Source organism: Typopeltis vanoorti, chromosome 12, assembly GCF_054136105.1.
Source record: "Typopeltis vanoorti isolate ZY-2024b chromosome 12, IOZ_Tvanoo_1.0, whole genome shotgun sequence".
Taxonomy (NCBI): Eukaryota; Metazoa; Arthropoda; class Arachnida; order Uropygi; family Thelyphonidae; genus Typopeltis; species Typopeltis vanoorti.
The window spans coordinates 26,824,603-26,844,246 of NC_143560.1; the positions used below are offsets into that span (position 1 = coordinate 26,824,603).

At 35.9% G+C, this 19,644-nt stretch overlaps 1 protein-coding gene across 1 annotated transcript in view; it reads left to right on the top strand.

The window, feature by feature from the left end:
* xmas (RRM_XMAS2 and SAC3_GANP domain-containing protein xmas) overlaps positions 1 to 19,644 on the top strand; it is a 523,534-nt gene that overhangs the window by 236,829 nt on the left and 267,061 nt on the right. Inside the window, exon 13 of the mRNA XM_090401436.1 lies at positions 6,973 to 7,277. Coding sequence (XP_090257562.1) covers positions 6,973 to 7,277 — 305 coding nt within the window. The remainder of the gene's footprint in view (positions 1 to 6,972; positions 7,278 to 19,644) is intronic.

A 19,644-nucleotide genomic window follows, 5' to 3' on the forward strand; every position in this document is an offset into this window, starting at 1 on the left:
AAATAACTTAAGAAATATCACCTCATCTGATCAAACGTGTTATGAGAATATCTTCTGATAAAATGAATTTATGGCATTTCGAGGATGGAAGATAGCAAAGGAGAAGCAAAAAATAGTTAGCAAATTAGAAACAGTAATGTAAACTCAATCATCTAGTATTGTCATCCCTTGAAGATCCATATCAGGAAACTGATGACAATGCTTATTACTATTGGTTTATTATTTACTATCCTATTAATAATTTTCTTCCAAATTAGTCTAACTTGACAGATATTGTCTTAGATAAATTTTGGTCTTTTAAAGAACTTCTGACTGAATCAGTCCACCTAGATCTTGGTCTTCCTCTGAGTCATTTTCCTGTCACCTTGGCATCATCACCTATTGATATAACTTTTCCTATCTCATTTGTTTCAAGTTGCCAAACCATCTTAGATTAGCTCTCTTCATTCTTGAATGCTAACAATGTCAAATTCCGTACTACTATCTTCATTTTAAAATTGATTTTTCCATTGATGTCATCTGTTCACTCCCCTAATCTTTCTCAGAACTCTTATCTGTGATCTCTATGTGATCTGTGATCTCTAATATTTGATGAAGTGCTTTATTGCTAACCTAACTCTGAGATCCATAACCTACGAGGGTTGTTTGAAAAGTTTGGTAAAAAAATAAGTTAAACACATTTTTTTTTTGGAAAAAATCACCTTTATTTCTCAACATAACCTCCATCGAGGTCTACACATTCGGTCCAGCAAGTTTCCAATTTTTTCATCCCATCAAAAAGGTAGGATTTGTCAAATTGTGCAAAATTGATGACATCCTCATTCAAAGAAAATTTTATAAGTTTGGGAACAAGAAGTCACATGGAGCCAAGTCCAGAGAATACAGTGGATGTGGAACCAAATCAAACCTCAAATCATGCAATTTTGCTATTGCAACGGCCGATGTGTGGGACAGTGCATTGTCTCGATGAAAGAGCACTTTTTTGTGCACCAATCTTGGCCGTTTTTTCTTCAGTTATTCTTTCAAACAGTCCAACAATGATTCATAATAGACTCCTGTTATTGTCTTACCCTTTTCCAAATAGACTATCATAATAATTCTTTGGGAATCCCCCAAAAAAAAGTGGCCATCACCTTCCCATCTGACATAATTCAGTCATTCAGCCACTAGAGGGTTACATGGTGTGTAGTGTTTGTGGAGAGCTCCTGAACAGATGTGTCATTTTGAGTAATAATTGGTGAAATCGCATAGTATTTACATAGTATTGTTTACTTTTCGTATTTTAACATGTCTGGGTGATTTTTGGGTGTTCTCTGAGTATTTTAAATAGTAAATTGATAGATACGATTATCGTGCACATGGCCCCCATAAAGAGGAATACAACAAAGATGGCATCCAGGTCACTATCTTTGTCTAAAAATTTTAATTTAAAGGATTTGATTCAGTGTACCGTTTGCGAAATGTATGCATTGAGGAGAGCGGTTGGAGTCTGGTTAAACAACGATAGTGGAGTGAATGTGTGCAGAAAGTGTAAAGAATGTGAGGATTTAAAGAGTTTCAGGTCGTGAGAGTGATATCGTTGTCGAAAGTGAGAATCTAGAAAATAGTGATATTTGCGAGGTAGTACCAGATAGCTATGAGAGTGGCGTTGAAAGTGAGAATGAAGGTAAACATACAGAACGAATGAATGAATTATTGGAGAATAAAAATGATGAGACTGATGCAATGAGTGAGATCACTCGATTATGTGGAGATCGGCAGTTGGAGCATTGGCAAAAATGTTTACCGAGCGTAGCGACTGATAAACGGCAAACGTATGGTAGAAAAAAATAAGAGTATTACTATTTACTATTATTACTATTATTACGGGCAACTCCAGGGAGTCATTAGACTCATCGAGGAAGGCCCCAAATCATATTCATCACAACTATTTGACATTCATACAGTATCTATCATACCTCGCCTTAAACTCATTCACTGTCACAGCATCCACCACAGACTCAGGGAGCGCATTCCACTCATTCACTACTCTAAAAGTAAAGAACCCAGCTCTAACACCTTTACTAACCACACTTTTGCCCAGTTTCCATGGATGTCCCCTAGTCCTCCCACAACCAGCCCTGTTCTCAAAAATATCTTCTGAATTAATTTTATAGAAACCCTTCAGTAATTTGAATGTCTCAATCATATCTCCCCTCCTCCGCCTATCAACCAATTTTTGCAACCCACAAATCCTCAACCTGTTCTCATACGGTTCATTCCACAGACCTGCTATCATCTTGGTCACTCGCCTCTGGATCCTCTCCACCTCCTCCTCATCAAGAAGAAATCTAGGTGACCAAATCTGAGCACAGTAGTCTAGATGGGGTCTTATCAAGGCTCGATAGAGAGGAACAATAACCTGCTTGTCTCTGCTTGTCAACGTATTCTTCAGCAACCAAGTGATTTGATGAGCTGTTTTGGTCACTTTTGCAATGTGTCCCCTAAATTTCAATTCCTTATCTACCAACACTCCTAAATCTCGTGCCTCATCAATTTCCTGGAGCAGGGTTCCACCAATGCAGTAAACTGCCGCCAATCTTTTCACCCCAAAATGCATAACCTTACATTTTGCCACATTAAACTGACATCCATTCTCCTTAGCCCAGACCTCCAATCTATCCAAATCATCCTGCAAAATTTTGACGTCATCTGCATTCACTATTGCCCTACCCAACTTCGCATCATCTGCAAACAAATGAACTGTTCCTCTCAGATCATTTCCTATATCATTTAAACAAATTAAACAGCAGTGGTCCAAGAACAGATCCTTGTGGCACACCACTAGTCACAGGCCGTCCTGTGGACTCTACTCCCGAGTAAACCACTCTCTGATATCTCTCCGTCAACCACCCTCCTATCCATCTCACCAACCCTATGTCCATTCCCATATGCTGCAATTTACTGATTAGAATTCCATGTGGAATCCTGTCAAAGGCCTTGGCAAGGTCCAGTAGAATCACCGTAAACCCATTACCCTTATCCAGTTCAGCCGTCACTGTGTTATAATACGTGAGCAAGTTACTGAGGCATGACCTACCCTTCACAAAACCATGCTGTCCCCGATACAGTATCCCATTTTCTTCTATCCAATCTTGTATTTTCCTCTTGACTATTTTCTCTAAGACCTTGACAATGATTCCTGATATGCTAATCGGTCGGTAATTTACAACAGCAGTCTTGGAACCACCTTTATGCAGTGGAACTATTTTCCCCTCTTTCCACCCGCTCGGGACTAACCCAGACCCGAGACTCAAATTAAACAAAATGGTCAAGGGTACTGACAATTCTTTAGCTGCTTCTCGTACAACACGAGCTGGTATACCATCCAATCCCACAGATGTATTGACATTGAGGGTATGCAATAGACTACTCACCTCCACTTCATTAACCACAATTCCCGTATAACCTACTGGTTTATTCGTTTCTGCAATGTCACCACCTGGATGATATACTTTTGCAAAGTGCTCACTCAGTAACTCAACTATCTCAACTGATTCAGTTACCTCCCTACCATCGGCATTCTTTAAAATCAATCTGCCATGTACATTTTTCCTTTTACTTGCTACATATCTAAAAAACTGTTTAGGATTCTCTTTAGCCTGCATGGCCAATCTTCTTTCGTAATCCTTTTTTGCTTTTCTTACCACACTCGTCACCCTTCTGGCCTGTGCTTTATACCATTCATGTGCCTGCCGGTCACCCTTCTCCTTAAATTCCCTCCATAGTTGTTTCTTTTTTTGCAACTCAAGCTTAATGGTGTTATTCATCCATTTAACCCCTACTTGATTTATTATTCGGACTCTAGGTATACAGTCAGCCATTGCTTCATGCAAGCACTTCTTAACTACCTCCCATGCACTTTCAACTTCTAGTCCTTGCAGTTGTACATGCCATGGCACTGAACCAATCAAACTCCTAAGCTTGTCATACTTTCCAGCCCGATAATTCCACATGTACCCTGTCTTAATTGAAAATTCTACACCTTTAGCCACCTCCCAAGTTAAGACCCTATGATCACTCTCACCGATTGGTGGCAATGTGGTCATATTTGTTACAGCCAAATCCTCAGATGTAATTACTAGGTCAAGCACCCTCTGACCCCTAGTATTTTCCATTACATGCTGTCGCAGATAGTTATCCCTTAATAACCGCATAAAATCCAGTTCCTTCCTTCCGTGTGTCCTCTCCTCACTCCAATCAATGCGACCATAGTTGAAATCTCCCATAATAATCACCCTCCTTCCACCCATTTCTTCTATTTGCTTGTGCATACTGTCACCACCATCTTTTCCATCACCTGGTCTATAGCAGCACCCAATTGTATATTTAGTTCTGCTAGCCACAATCTCACACCAAATGGCCTCAAATGTGCTCTTTTCTCTATCCTGCAATTCAACTTCTATTCTCCTTGGCTGGAGCTCATCAGCTATCATCAACAATACTCCTCTCCCCATTTTATTCTCTCTGTCATTCCTGAATACACTATACCCATCACATTCAATCCCACTAGTTATATCATCTACAGTCAGCCATGTTTCACTAATACCTATAACCTGTGGTCTGGAAGTGCCAACCATGGCCAAAAACTCTTCCTTCTTGTTCCTAATACTCCTAGTATTAGTGTACATGAATTTAAGACCCCCAATCGCCCCAACCCCACCTTGATGCCTTATATTAACTATCCCACTCAGATTTGTTGTCCTTATTTGCTCTGGCATATTATATTCATTCTTACATTCAACTGCCTCCATAAGGACTGTATCTCTACTCCCCCCCCCCTAACAAATCTAGTTTACATTCAGCAACACTTTCTCAAGTCTTCTTACACCGTAACCATTCAAATGCAAGCCATCCATCTTATATAGATCCTTTTGCCCATCAAACTCACTCCACACATCCACAAATTCCACACCACTCGTCATACATAACCCACGCATAAAGTCATTTGCAATTATAGCCCTCCTTTTAAACATTTCACTGTCATACCGTGGCAAAAGACTAATCATTCTAACTCTCTCACTCTTTTCTTTTGCTACCTCAAACAATTCATTCAGGTCTTCTAGCATTTCCATTTTATCTCCTTTCAAATCATTCGTACCTGCCACAACAATCATTTCTTTCACCCTTTCCTTTTGCTCTCTAATAGACGCAGTTACATCCTTTATGGTCGCACCAGGTTGGTACGATTTTGTCAAATCCTCTACTAACACACCTCGTACTAACGAGTCTCCATACAGCACTCTATCCTTCATTTTGTTCATGTTCACATTCATACGTCTATTTTTCCTGTCATACCTTTTATTATTGGTTGGTTCATTCAGTCTACTTTTGTTCATGCACTCTAGCTGCTGTTTTGCTCTTTCTGTCGCACTATTCAACAACGCGATCTCACTCAATGCATCTATCTCATCTTTTTTGTTCTCTGAGAAACCATTTATACTATCATTCACACTTTCTACATTCACACTCTCACAATTTTCATGTACAACTTTGCCGTTTCTTGTCATATCCCTATTTCCTTCATTCTGAAGGTTGACAAAAATATCACACTCACGATCCGAAATACACTTCAATTGCGCATTCTCCCTACATTTTCTACACACATTCAATTCTTTATTATCATCTATCCACACTCCGACCGCACTCCGCAAAGCGTACATTTCACAGCTAGTACACTGACTCATTTCTTTTATACTACTGTTCTTTGATAAAGATGGCGTTTATCAGAAGTTTATCAGAAAAACTTCAGCCCAAAGGCCAAGAACCACCAATATAGCCTGCCAGGGGGCACCACCAGGACTTTAGGAAAACGTTAGCTTCCTAGCTTCAGTTCTCATTTACTGTTATGTAGTACTTGTGTGCACGTGTCTTTGTAATAAGTTCCCAAGAAGATGGCAACGTGACGTTCGCCGAAATATCGGAAAGTATATATTAAAGATTATTTAATTTATATTTCTAGTATACGCTGTCAATTCCTTAAATATTAGTTATCATGTTTAACCAGCGTATAAGCCTCTCAACAAGAATAAAAAGTTTGTGAATGAAGAAAGTTTATTTTATTTTTTTTATGTGATTCCCATCCACACAAAAAAGTTTTAAACTAATCAGTATGTTAGTATTAATACTATGGGTCGACAAAGAGTTAGATAATCTGGAAGTCCTGCTCTAGAAACCAAACATGGAACTTTTTTTCAAAGCACTTTGGGCTTCCAATAAGAGGAATAGTACTCATTGGATGGTGAAATTCATATACCACCTAAACGATGTCCATGTCTACTCTCCACGTTACAGTTGGTCGGAGAGTGGATATGCTGTCTGCTCATCCAACCAAGCCATCAAATTTACAAGGGAAATTGAATTTGAATCTGCTGTGTTTAGGTTAAAGATGCATGTGCCCAGTCTATCCAACTGACAGCTAACCAACAATATGGTTATCTGTTTCCTTATTTATTTTTTAGGATAATTCCACCACAAAAGGTCAGGGCCTAAAGCACATATTAGTACAGTGGACAAGTGTGGTACTAATATGTGATCTAGAAACTGCTCTAAAGACTAAACTTTTTTTTATTTTTCAAGTCACTTCAGACCTCCAATAAGCAGGATGATGATCTCACCTGGATAACATAAATCATCTGTTACCTAAAGGCATTCACAAACATGCATACTAGAGTGGAATTCAAACTCAAAGCCTGTAGATTTTTTAGTAAGAAGATGCTCTTAACTGCCCATCCAGGCCAGAAATACATACTTTTTTCCTCAAAGTTTTTTTTAAAGTTATGATTATTAATTAAAAAAAACAATTCATTCTACATCCTTTTTGTTACCCTTATGAAATTTTGATTATGACTTGTGACCCCCCCCCCCCCATAGGTTTACTGAGTGCAGTTTGAAAAGCTCTGCCATATGCAATTTGTGATTTCTCTTTTATAGCAAATATTTTGAAAAATGTTTCTCATGATGTGGATGTTAAGGATTATAATAGTGATCAGCCTAATGAAGTGCAAATAGATAGACCCAAAAGTCTGTTTCAGCTCCAGCCTACTCCTGTTGCAACATCTATTGGGTTCAAGAACTTTCATCAAGAAGTAATTGAGTCACCTTATAGCCATCCAAATGAAACACTGAAAGTTACAGAAAAAGACTTATGTCAACTTCCATCTGTTCCTCCTGCTGTTTCACCTAATTTGTTAAACAAACCTTTCGAAGAAAAATATGAACAAGAAGTGAGCTCTCAGGTGGGTAGTTTTGTAGTATATGCATTTTTATGCTAGTTTGTTTTTTTAATATGTACTATGAAATTCTGAGATAATATATAGATAAAATTATTTTGTTGATTTCTGTCATCAGCTGTTTTTAGTATTGGTATTAGTCCAAGCCAACATGGAGTCTGAAGACTCATTGCTGGAGATCAGACACTCACAGACCACAATAACTGTCATACCTTGCCTTGAAAACATTCACTGTTGAAACACTTACTGCCCATTACTATGCATTGCCCATTCCAGCAATGCATTCTGGTCATTCACTGCTTGCCATGCCAAATATCTCCTTTTCACTTCCTTATTCACATAACCTTTGTATGGTTTTCAAGGATGACCTCTTGTTCTCGAATTATTCTGTGCAATAATTCCCCTGAATGCAATTTATATCCCCTGCTAGTGAGAGATGTCTATCTGTCTGATAAGCCTCTCTCATCAACTTATACATCTCAATGATATCACCTCTTTTCCTCCTCCTCCTATCTATGAAACTCTGAAGACCACATTCCCTCACTCTGCCCTCACATTCAATATTCCAGAGTCCTGAGACAGTCTTATACACTCTTCCAGTGTTTCCTTATCACAAGTTTAGCCAGGTGATCAGATCTGTGCACAGAGATCCAAATGAGGCCTGATTAGTGCCATATATAATGGAATTTTCACCTCCTTATCTGTACATGTCAAGTGTTCTTTGCATTATAAAGCAGCAGTTTTCTGAGTAACCCTTACAACTTCACAGTGTGTCCTCTGAACTTCAGTTCTATATCCACCAAGATCCCCAGGTCCCTTGCTTTCTGTATTTCCTGACTACAAAGTTCCTCCAGTATGATAAACAACATCACATTAAAACTTCCTGACATTGCTCTTCCTGATTTATTATCCTCAGCAAACAAGTGAATATCTCTTCTCACACTCTGAACTATATATTGATAAGTTAAACAAAACTGGTCCCAGAACAGAACCCTGTGTTGCCCCACTTGTTACCTTCCTTGTTTGGGAACACTGCACCCTTATACACAACTTACTGGATCCTATCAGTGAACCATTCCTGTAAGAAAGCTACCTGTTGACTATCTATCTATCTATCCTCTATCCCCTCATACTCGATTTAAACAGTAGTTTATCATGTGATCCTCTGTCAAATTCTTCAGCAAAATCCAGATCAATCACTGTATGTGCATTCCCTCTTTCCAGTATACTAGTCTCCCTATTATAAAATGCAATCAAGTTACTAAAGCATGACCTTTCCATAACAAACCTTCTTGAAAGATTTCCATTCTCATCAATTCAGGTTTGTATTCTATATCAAACCTGGATTGATGAGGCATCTTTCTCTAACACCTTTACCACTACACCTGATATACTCACTAGCCTATAATTGGACATGACTGATTTGGATTCTCCCTTATGCAGTGGCAGTATTTTTCCTTCTTTCCACTCTACTGCAACTGTTCTGTTGTTAGACTTCTGTTGAACAACCAAATGAAGGGCACTGCTAGCTCTTTCATACATTTTCATAATGTACATTGTGATATCCCATCCAGTCCTACAGCCTTATTGACATCAAGGTTATTTAATATTCTAAATACTTCCCATTCTTGAACTGTCAATCTTCTGTCCTCGTTATTCAACACTCTTCCTAACTCTCTACTTGAAATAGACTCAAAATATAAATGGAACATTTCTACTATATTCAGGAGATGTGGTCGTTCCATCTCCAGCAATTAAAGTCAATGTTCCATTTTCTCCCTTTCTTCCACTGGCAAATAACTACAATTCTCTAGGGTTTTGCTTTACTTCTTCAGCCAGTCTCCTTTCATTTACTAATTTGTTCTTCCTCACTATATTTGTTACATTCCTAGCCTGCACAGATGCTCTTCATTCTGCTGAAGGATACCCTAGTCTTTATATTTCCTCAACATCCTCTTTCTCAGAAGCTTCTGCTTATTTCCATGAACATTCATTTCATCCATACTGTAATTATCCTCCTAACCTTAAGAATACAATCTGACATTGCTATAAATAACTAACCGATTTCAGGAAAAGTCCCATGTATGCTGATTTCTCTCCACTTCAATTGATCAAGCTACTGCACATGACCAGTTCATTTCCATAATTTATCCAAGTTCCCTGTGCTATAATTCTACACATGTCCTTTGTTCCATGAAGGCTGTAGCCACTCCTCATGTCACATGATTACTCTCTGCAACTGGTGGTACCATGGTAACATTTTCTGTTATCTGTATGAGGCAATATTATGAAATCCAACAGCTGCATGTTACTTCAACTACATGCTGCATAAAGTAGTTATCCCTAAGTAGCTCAAGGAAATCAGTCTCTTTATACACATATTGTTTCCTGCATCTATGGTTAGTCACCTATTATTATCACCCTCCTGTTCCTCACTAGTCTAATCTGTCTGAACATTTCAGAATCATCTCTCTCTACATTTCCTGTAACAACACCCCACTAGATATCTAAAATTGGTGTCTACCTCAACCTCGCACCAAATAGCCTCACGAATTATCACTATCATCACTATTGCTTTCATCAAGTTCCACTATGGAGGGGACACAACTTTTCTGAAATCATCAGTAATATTCTGCTTACCAACTCTATTATCTTTTCCATCTTTTCAAAAAAATTGCTATAACCATCATATTTTGTTCCCATGAGTACATTGTTCATTTTTAACCATTTTTCACTGACACCAGTGATTTGTGTATTGACTGACTGTATTAAGGCCACAAACATTACTACAATTTTATTCATAATACTCATTGCATTGGTGTATAAGCACAATAGCTTTTCTGTTTCCCTCCTGAATTCTTTCCATAATTTCTTATCAAAATTTCTATCCAGAATAAATCCAGTTCACTTTAGAAAAAGAAGACAAATAGCCTTTTTGGATCTGTTAATTCTTTGTCAACCAGATGGCAGCCTGCAGTTTTCTGTATTTTGAAATAATCATATAGGCTAATATATCCATGTAGAATCCCACCATCATTGTGGTCAAAAATCTGGGACTACCATGACTTTAATACATCAGACAAACTTCTACGTAAAGCATTACAGCACATTAGGTCAACTTTTTTATCAAATTTGTTCAGTAAAGTCTTCATCAATAAAGCATTTAGTATCTATAGAAATCCTTCCTGTTCTGCTCAAGAAGATATCACTCACCTTCCTCTCCTTTATGTACAAGAATTTCCAAATGTATTGCTTGTGGAACTTGAATTTCCAAATGTATTACTTGTGGAACATTTTTATAAAGAAACTTGTGAAACTTTGCTCCATTGCCCAGACTTGAATAGCTCTGATGGTCTACATCTATCTCCTTTATAAGAAATGGTAGATAGTGCTGTCTCAATATGCTAATCTTTCCTAACTTTGAATTATATATATATATATTTGTCTTTTTTTTTTTTAAAGTTAGGACAATTTTGATTTTTTTTTTGTTATCTTAACTTTAGTTACTAGGGTGGCACTTTTCAGAATTTTCTGTTAACTGTTTAATTGTTGTTCCATATCTGCACTGAAGTTGCTTGTAACCATAAGTGAATTTTTTTATTTTACAACATTTTACAATAAAATATCGAGATTTTCCACGTGAGATTTCCATCTTGTATTATTAGTAGTAATATGCTTACACACCATATTCCAATTATAAAACAAATCCCCCCCCCCCTCATTTAATTCCTTTGACTTCTACCTCTAAGCTGAAAGAGAAGCGTCATTTGTCTTAGGATTTTTTTTGTGTCGATCGTCTCAAAAGCAAGGAGCTGTACATCACCGCCATTGTTAAGGACCCTATAAGGAAAGGCATAGTCGACAACTCAGACAAGGAAGAAATTTAGCGGGAACACAGAACAAGTCAGCAAGTGGAAAGAAAGACAAGAAGACTTATGTGTGAACAAAAGGTTAATGTGAAAGATGTGTGCCGAACAAGAATTATAAGCAGTTATAATACTGAACAAGAATGTATGTCAAGTGTCTATGTTTATGAGATATTTCATATTAATGTTGATTTAGGCTTATACAAAATATGCCTTATATTCAATTAGTGTTATGATAGATTGTAAATTCTAAAAAAAACTAGGCATTCTTTTCTACTCAAAAAGCTATTTTACAGCCACCCATCTATTAATCCTATATAAATCTCAAATCTGCCTATCCTTAGAACTAGGATAGATTAGAAGGAAATAAGACTAGCAAGGGATTGATAGCAAGAATGGTTTGTGAACAATACAATGGACTTATTCAGTCAATGCACTATCCTAAAAAATTCGAACCTGCATAAGATAGAAGTTTTTGAGATTTATAATTAAGCCACGACTAGTTTAAAGTAAGGATATATATATATATATATAAGCAGGGAATATAAATGACTCAATATATAGTCTAACTGACACAGTCGTAAAACAAATAAATTTGTTACTATAGAGCATGGAAAATAAGATATAGTAGAAATAGATAGATGGCGGCATCTGATAATTAAGGCAGTCAACCATTCACGATAATTAAGTAAAGAAATAACAAAGACAAAGGTAGGAAGTACGAAAAATAGAATAAAGAATTTATATAAATATTACAAATGGCTCAGCCAACAAGAATGAACGTTCTTTAACAATATACACATTACCAGACAGAATGAACTATCTCTCTTTGGACTGACATTTACCTCTGCCCTCTCTTGACACAAACACATCACATGAATAGCTTCCTCAGCTTCTGGAAAAAACTAGGCATTCTTTTCCACTCAAGAAGCTATTTTACAGCCACCCAGCTATTAACCCTATATTAATCTCAAATCTGCCTATCCTTAGAATACTGTTCACACATTTAGGGTAATGCACCTGAAACCTTTTTAAAAATTCTTGATGCTGTCCAGAGGAGAGCAATTCGGCTCATAGGTGACCCTTCCCTCACATTCTCACTTTAACCTCTATCTCACAGATGCAGTGTTTCTGTTCTGTGTCCCTTCTACAGGTACTTCCATGGTAACTATTCCAGTAAATTGGCAAACATCTTTCCTGCATTTGCTGTTAGACCTGTTAAAAGAGCAGCAGCTGTCCAACATCACTTTACAGTACAAGTTCAAACTCATTAAACCTACCTCTCCACTTCCTCATTTATTCCATCTACCTCTGTTCTCGGAAACAGCCTTCCCTATGATGTGATTCCCAACAATTTCAATCTATAGCTCTTTAAGAAGAATGCCAATAGGTTTCTTCTTTCTCAACCCTTATCTGCACCTCATACACAACAATGTGCTATAGGGTCTTGTACCTCTCATGTATGGGGTAAATATTAAAATAATAATAATAATACCTTGGCACTTCATCCACACCTTCTCATACTCTCTCTCTCTCTCTCTCTCTATATATATATATATATATATATATAGAGAGAGAGAGAGAGAGAGAGAGAGAGAGATAAATGTGAAAGATATATCTCTTTCTCTCACACACACACACACACACACACACACATACACTCTTCTGCTTCACTGTCTATAGAAACACTTGCAAATTCCACACTACCTCATTCACACTTCTTCACAAATCATTTGTTCCTACTAGCACAATCATCTGCTCTGCATTTCCTTTCCATAATCTCAATCACTGTGTCTGTTTTTGCTTTTCTCAGACATACTTTTTTGACACTTGCTCCATTTTTACATTTTTCACTATAGAGCCCCATACAGCATTACACTGCTTTCCTCCCCATTCCATTGTAGCCATTTAACTTTGCCTCATCTACAACTGGCACCTTCCTTCTTGCACCTCCAAGTAATGATCTCTTCTCCAATTGTTCTTATCTCACTCTGCACATACACATCAATTCATTCCTTAACTTACCAGTTCTTTTCTGATATTCTTACTTATGTTCATATCTTTCATACTAGCTTCTTTACCATTCTGCCTTTGTTCTTCTACTCTTCCATCATCTTTTGCATTTTCCTCTGTCTTATGCTCTGCTATGTCATCACTGCATCTGTATCACATTCACTATTCCTGACTTTTACTACATTCGTATCACTTACATCATTCTTGCAACCATTGATTGTTTCTTTCACCAGATGACTTGCCTACTTTTCATTGCTTTCCTACCACTCATTTACTGCTCTATCACAGTATCAGTATATCCCTTCGCTCTCTTCAGAGTATCTCTCAGTCACTGATACATTACTACCTATCAACTCCACATTCAAATTGCACTTCACTCTCCTTCCATCTGCCTTAGAAATTAACTTATCCATGTCATCCAACAAATACATGTATCACTCCTCACATTTCACAAAATGACTAAAATCAAAATTAAATTCATGAATATACAATGCAGCCACCATCTTGCTTTCAATGTCCACTGGTATAGTTGCTCTAAGTTTAAAGACTATGTAAGAAAACTGAATCAAACACAGACACTGCAAGCACAGAACTTCTGTGGTAATTCTCACACATAAATGCAAAATTATACAATTAATTAGCCAAAAAAAAAAAAAACTTATCTGAACTTGCAGCATTCTTGTACAAGTTTTCCTGCTGTACACTGGCTGTCTTTATGTGTTTATTTTGTGAAAATATTCATTCCTTCCCATCAGCTATATATATATATATCAAAGTCACTATTTCTTTTTATGGTAACTCTAACTCCACATCTCTCTCTCTCTAACTGGATATTTTGCTCATTATTTCATTCATTATATTCTGAAAATGTGCACACATGCACATTTCCACTTACAAATGAATAATATCAGAAGCGATTAATTGATTAACAACTTGTTTTATGAATGCTTCATTTGATTCAGTGCTTACATCACTGAACATCCATTTAATAACACTAAACATAATGTCAAAAATGTTTTGTTAGCTTTCCAACATTATAAAAGTGAAGTTACAAGAATTCTGTTATGCTTTACTAATTACTTTGTTTTATTTATTTTCCTGTGTTCACTAGTCAAATTCAACTACCTATGTCTGTGAAGCATAAAGGGGACCAAAAGTTATTAATTAAAATAAGCAACTAAAGCATATGATGAAATATATACCATGAAATACCGGCCTGGTTGGCCGAGTGTTTAGCGTATCTGCTCTCCAGCCAAAAGGCTGTGGGTCGAATCCTGCCTTAGGCAAGGATGTTTGCGATTGTCTGTGAAAATACTAGTGGTGATGGTGGTGGGGGAGTGGTAGATGGCATTGGTGTAGTTGTAGTTCATTGTAGTTGGTGGGGACAGAGAGTTGTAGAGTAGGTGCCCTTGGACTCCCTGGAGGTGTCATGTAATAATAATAATATGTCACAAAAGTCAAATTGTAACTGACATACAAATAATAGTTGAATTATTTGAATGCTTCTTGATGCCAACATTCTCCTACCAGCCATCCTCACTTGTTCATCTATCCATCTTCTCTCTCTGGTCATCCAGACATTCATCTTCTTTCATATGGATACCACTGGGTGATCTATCACTGTTCATCCAAGCAATATGTGCTTGGATGAACAGCTCCTACCCATCTCCATTTTAATTTTAAAATCTCTTTCTCTGTATCCAGCACTTTTGTTTCTTTTTCTTAGATCTTTGTTCCTTATTCTGTGCTCAGTTTTCCTCCTTTTGTCAAGTATTTGTTTGGTTATTGGCCATGTCTCTGATTCATATGTTATAATTGGGATGATTGAAAAGTTTAGGTCTATTTTCTGGTTTATTTTGCTGCACAGGAATTTTTTCAGTTTGCCAAAAGCTGTCCAACCTAGCTGAATTCTCTTTTTTATTTCTTCGTAAATGCTTGTTTTTCCTAAAGTAAAGGTTCTACCAAGGTATATATATTCTTGTACTTGCCTCTAGTTTCTTATTGTCTATTGTTCTTTGTTCTCCTGTTATCTGATTTCTTTTGATATTTGTTGTTATATTAGTTTTTTCATAGTTTATGTATAATCCTACTTTATTTGATATTGTGTTTAATTCATTCATCATTTCTTCCAGTTCTCTTTTGTTTGTTGCTATTACTGCAATATCATCAGCATGTTGTAAATGATTTAGTTTTTTACTGTTTAATATTAATTCCTTTGTCACCCCAATCTAATTCACTCAGGGTATATTCCAATACTGCATTTAATAATATGGGTGAAATAGTATCTCCTTGGCACTCTCCTTTATTTATTGGGAATGGGCTACTGTTCAGTTATAAGGATACTAGCAGTTGCTTTTTTGTATAGTTTGCTTATTAGCTGTATATAATTTTGGATTTCTCCATCTTTCTTCATTGCTATTAGAATTGCTTGTTTTATTACTGAATCGAAGACTTTTTTACAATCTATAAAACCTAGGTACAATCCTATCCGTAGTCCTTAATGGATCATTGGGTCACTCATGGCTGAGCCATGAATGTCTAATGGGTGGTGAATTAAGACAGATGGCACCCATCTCCTCCTCTGTCTTCATCTATATGTCCTGTATGTTCACAGGTCCGATTTGCCTGTTTGCAGGATGAAAAACCTCAGGATAAACTGGCAGAAAAAACTCTGCTGTCCACATCCAAGACTGGCTAACTTGGCTATGGCTGAGGAAGATCCTTAAGCTCCTCACGTCATCGACGGGAATCAAACCTAGGACACTCCTTCCCCAGGCATTTGGTTGTGAGCGCATAGCCACTATGCTAACAGTGTAGACCTAGGTACTATAGTAAGTTGTATTCCCTGTATTTTTCTCTTAACTGGTTCAATGTCTGCAGATGGCCGATTCTGCTAAACCCCTTTCTGAATTCAGCTTGCTCATTAGGCTGAACTTCATCCAATAATCTTGTGGTTCTGTTTGTTATTGTTTTTATATACTTGTGACAGCAAGCTTATAGGTCTGTAATTTTCTATCTTTTTCTTATTACCCTTTTTGAACAAGAGTGTCATAACAGCATTGTTCCAGCTGTTTGGTATATCTTTCTGTTTTATTTATTTATAAAATAGAATTTTTAGTTCTTCTGTTAATATTTCTCCTACTGCTTTCATAATTTCTGTTGCAATTTCATCTTCTCCTAGAATTTTATTAGTTTTCATACCTTTCATTGCTTGTTCAGTTTCAAAATTTTGTATTTCTGGAAGACTTTCTTCTTCTTCTTCATGTTCTGGCTTCCATGTAATAATGTTTTCAACAGTGCTGGTAGTGCCATACAATTCTGAAAAATATTGTCTAGCCCTTTCAACTATGCTGTTTTTTATTTTTGATATCTTGTCCATCTCTAATATTAGGTGTTTTTTCTCCCTAGTGCGAGATTCCTTCATAGTACTTTCATATTTTTATTATCAATTGTTTCCTGTATCTTTTTTATCTTTAATATTTTTTCTGATTGTTTTATTTATTTTTGTAAGTTCTACTGTATTTCTTCTTCCTTCTCTAATTAGTTGTCTTCTTTTCTCTGAGAGGTTTTATTTTTAACCTTTTTATCTTTTGCAATCTTATGTACACTTCTATGATGATTAGATTCAGATTTTCCTGTATATTATCCATTTGTAAATTTCTGTTTTCATTCATGTTATTTCTTTGATTGTATACTTTTTATGCAATTTCTTCTTGGTATAATTTTTTTGTTTGGATACTAATGTATCATTATTTATCTTTACATATTTTGTTTTATTCTGTTTTCAGTTATATGTCTTCTATTGTTATTTTCCCCTCTAACTATTCTGTGATCACTTCCTATGCCTATTTGATTGATGACAGAAACATCTTTAAATATTCTTATAAGATGATGAAATATAATATATTTTACTTTTTGTTTGTCCATTTTCGATTTGGTCTTTTCTTGTAAAATGTGTTCTTAGCATTCAACTGATTCCTCATCATAAAGTTTAACATCATATTTCCTCTTTCATTTTGTTCTCCTATGCCATTTTTTCCTATACACTTTCAAGTTCATTTTTATTTTTTCCCAGTCATTCATTAAAGTCTCCCAACACTATTGTGTAGACTTGTAAGATCCTGTTGTATTATATTGAATACTGTGTTGAGAATTCTTCTTCATCTTCATAACTGCTGGTTGGTGCATATATTTGTATTATTTTAATGGTTGCTATTATGATGTTTGCACTATGATATATGCTACCTGATCTGATATTGCAGCCTATTTAGTAACCTTGTTTGTTATACTTTTCTTTGAGAAAAACCTCAAAACAGTAAAATAAATTTCTCGATTGTATTGTTATTCATTCTTCTGATTTTCTTTTCACTTCACTTAGTCCTATCATATCCCATTTCATTTTGCTTATTTCATATTCCATTTCTTCTATCTTTTCATTATCTTCTAATGTTCTTATGTTGTATGTAGCAATAATGAGATGAGTTTTCTGATACTTGCTTTTATTATTTTGTTTTGGAGTAACAGTCCAAAATAACCAGTCCAATGACTCTGTTTCTCTGGGGGATTGTAAGGCCTAGTGATACTGATGGAATGTGGGAAATTGTTGTCTTTTCTCCCACAATAATGAAAATCAGCTTAGGAGAGAATTGGCAGTAACCCATCTAGCTAGAGCTGTGAAATGCCATCATCATTGATATTAATAATGGAATACGTATAGACCACAGTAATAACTTTAATTAAATAAAGGTACAAATATTTCATACTGAAAGTAACAGTACATTTGGAAGACTCTTATTTTGTGTAACCATCAATGAAATAATTATCTTTAAATATTTAATAATATTTTAGTAATTAATCTTCTAGCACGCGGCAACAATTTAATTGGTGATCCCCCAACTGTTCTGTACGTTGTATTTTTCCTTTAACTGTTTGTTCTACACTGAGGATGTATTGTTACTTTCAGTACGAAATATTTGTACCTTTATTTAATTAAAGTTATTACTACTGTGGTCTATACGTGTTTCATTATTAATTATTATGCCACAGGTACCTCTAAAGATTCGAATCATTGATATTATCACTCTTGCCATCCAAAAGGATAGATAACCTGCCTCTCTTTCTAATCTGCTCTACCTCTGTCTCTATTCTTGGGTAGCAGATGCTGTTTTGAAGCTACTCCTCTGGAGTACCATCACACCCTATCAGAATCCCTCTTAGTCCGGTTCCTCAGTATCAGCTTGGGATGCCTTGCTGGTAGAATGCACTATCACCTGCATAGCTCAGTACATCCTCAAAACATGCAAGCCCCTTCATATCAAGCTGGATATTCCAGCAAAGGTGCTTGTTAAGATACTGCAATATTTATTTTTATCAAATGGGGTCAATGTAGATGTCATTGAGCAACAGATAAAAGCAGGGTGAGAGCAAAAGAGAAGTAAGAATATGCTAGTTTAATATCCAGTATGATATGATGCAGTATCTCACTGAGGCATCACAAGGATTCAGTGTTTAACATTTGCTTCAAATTAACTATATTGCTTATTTTAAAGTATTTATTATGTATGTGATATTTAGCATTTGCTTTAAATCAGTTGTATTACTTAATATGAAGTATTTATTATGCAATCTTGATTAAATAATTAAATAAAGATTAAATAAATATTTTATCATAAATGCACACATATATATAAAGATTCATATATATGTGTGTGTGTTTGTATGTGTGTGTGGTGAAAATGCTCTAGAATGAAAACAAATCAAAAAAAGAATCAGACAGATTGAAATAGAAAGTTCATTCAAAATATCTAGGACAGATCATTACAAAACTCCATAATGAAATTTCAGTTAAAATAACAGCTAGATGGAAAAAGATAGATCTACAACTAATGTATACCCCCAACAATGATATTTGATAGTGAAACCTGTAGCCTGACTAAAAAACAGTTGAAGAAACAAAACAACACAATGAAACATGGAAAAGCCATTTTGGGAATAACACTAAGATAAAAAGAATAATAATTGGATAAGAGAGCAAACAAAGGTAATTGACATTGCATTAGTAATAAAAAAAGGCAACAACAAATGGTGCTGCACAGGACATGTGATGAGAATGTCTGACAACAAAATGGACACTGATAACTGGCTTTCAGTAACCAGTTAAGATAGGATGATGAGGCATCAAGATGTTATGGATATTTGTGATGGAGAGATTCACAACATTTGCTAAAACAGAAGAAGCATTCATCCACCGGTGGATGAAAGAAAGCTATTAATGATAATATGTATATATTATATACAGTTGACCCTTGAAGAACTCAGGTTTGAACTGCATGGGTCCACTTATATGCAGTTTTTTTTTGAATAAATATATTGAATATTTTTTGGAGATTTGCAACAAATTGAAAATACTTGCAGAGAAACTGCATAGCTTAGAAATATCAAATAATTAAGAAAAAGTTAGGTATGTCATGAATGCATAAAATATATGTAGTACT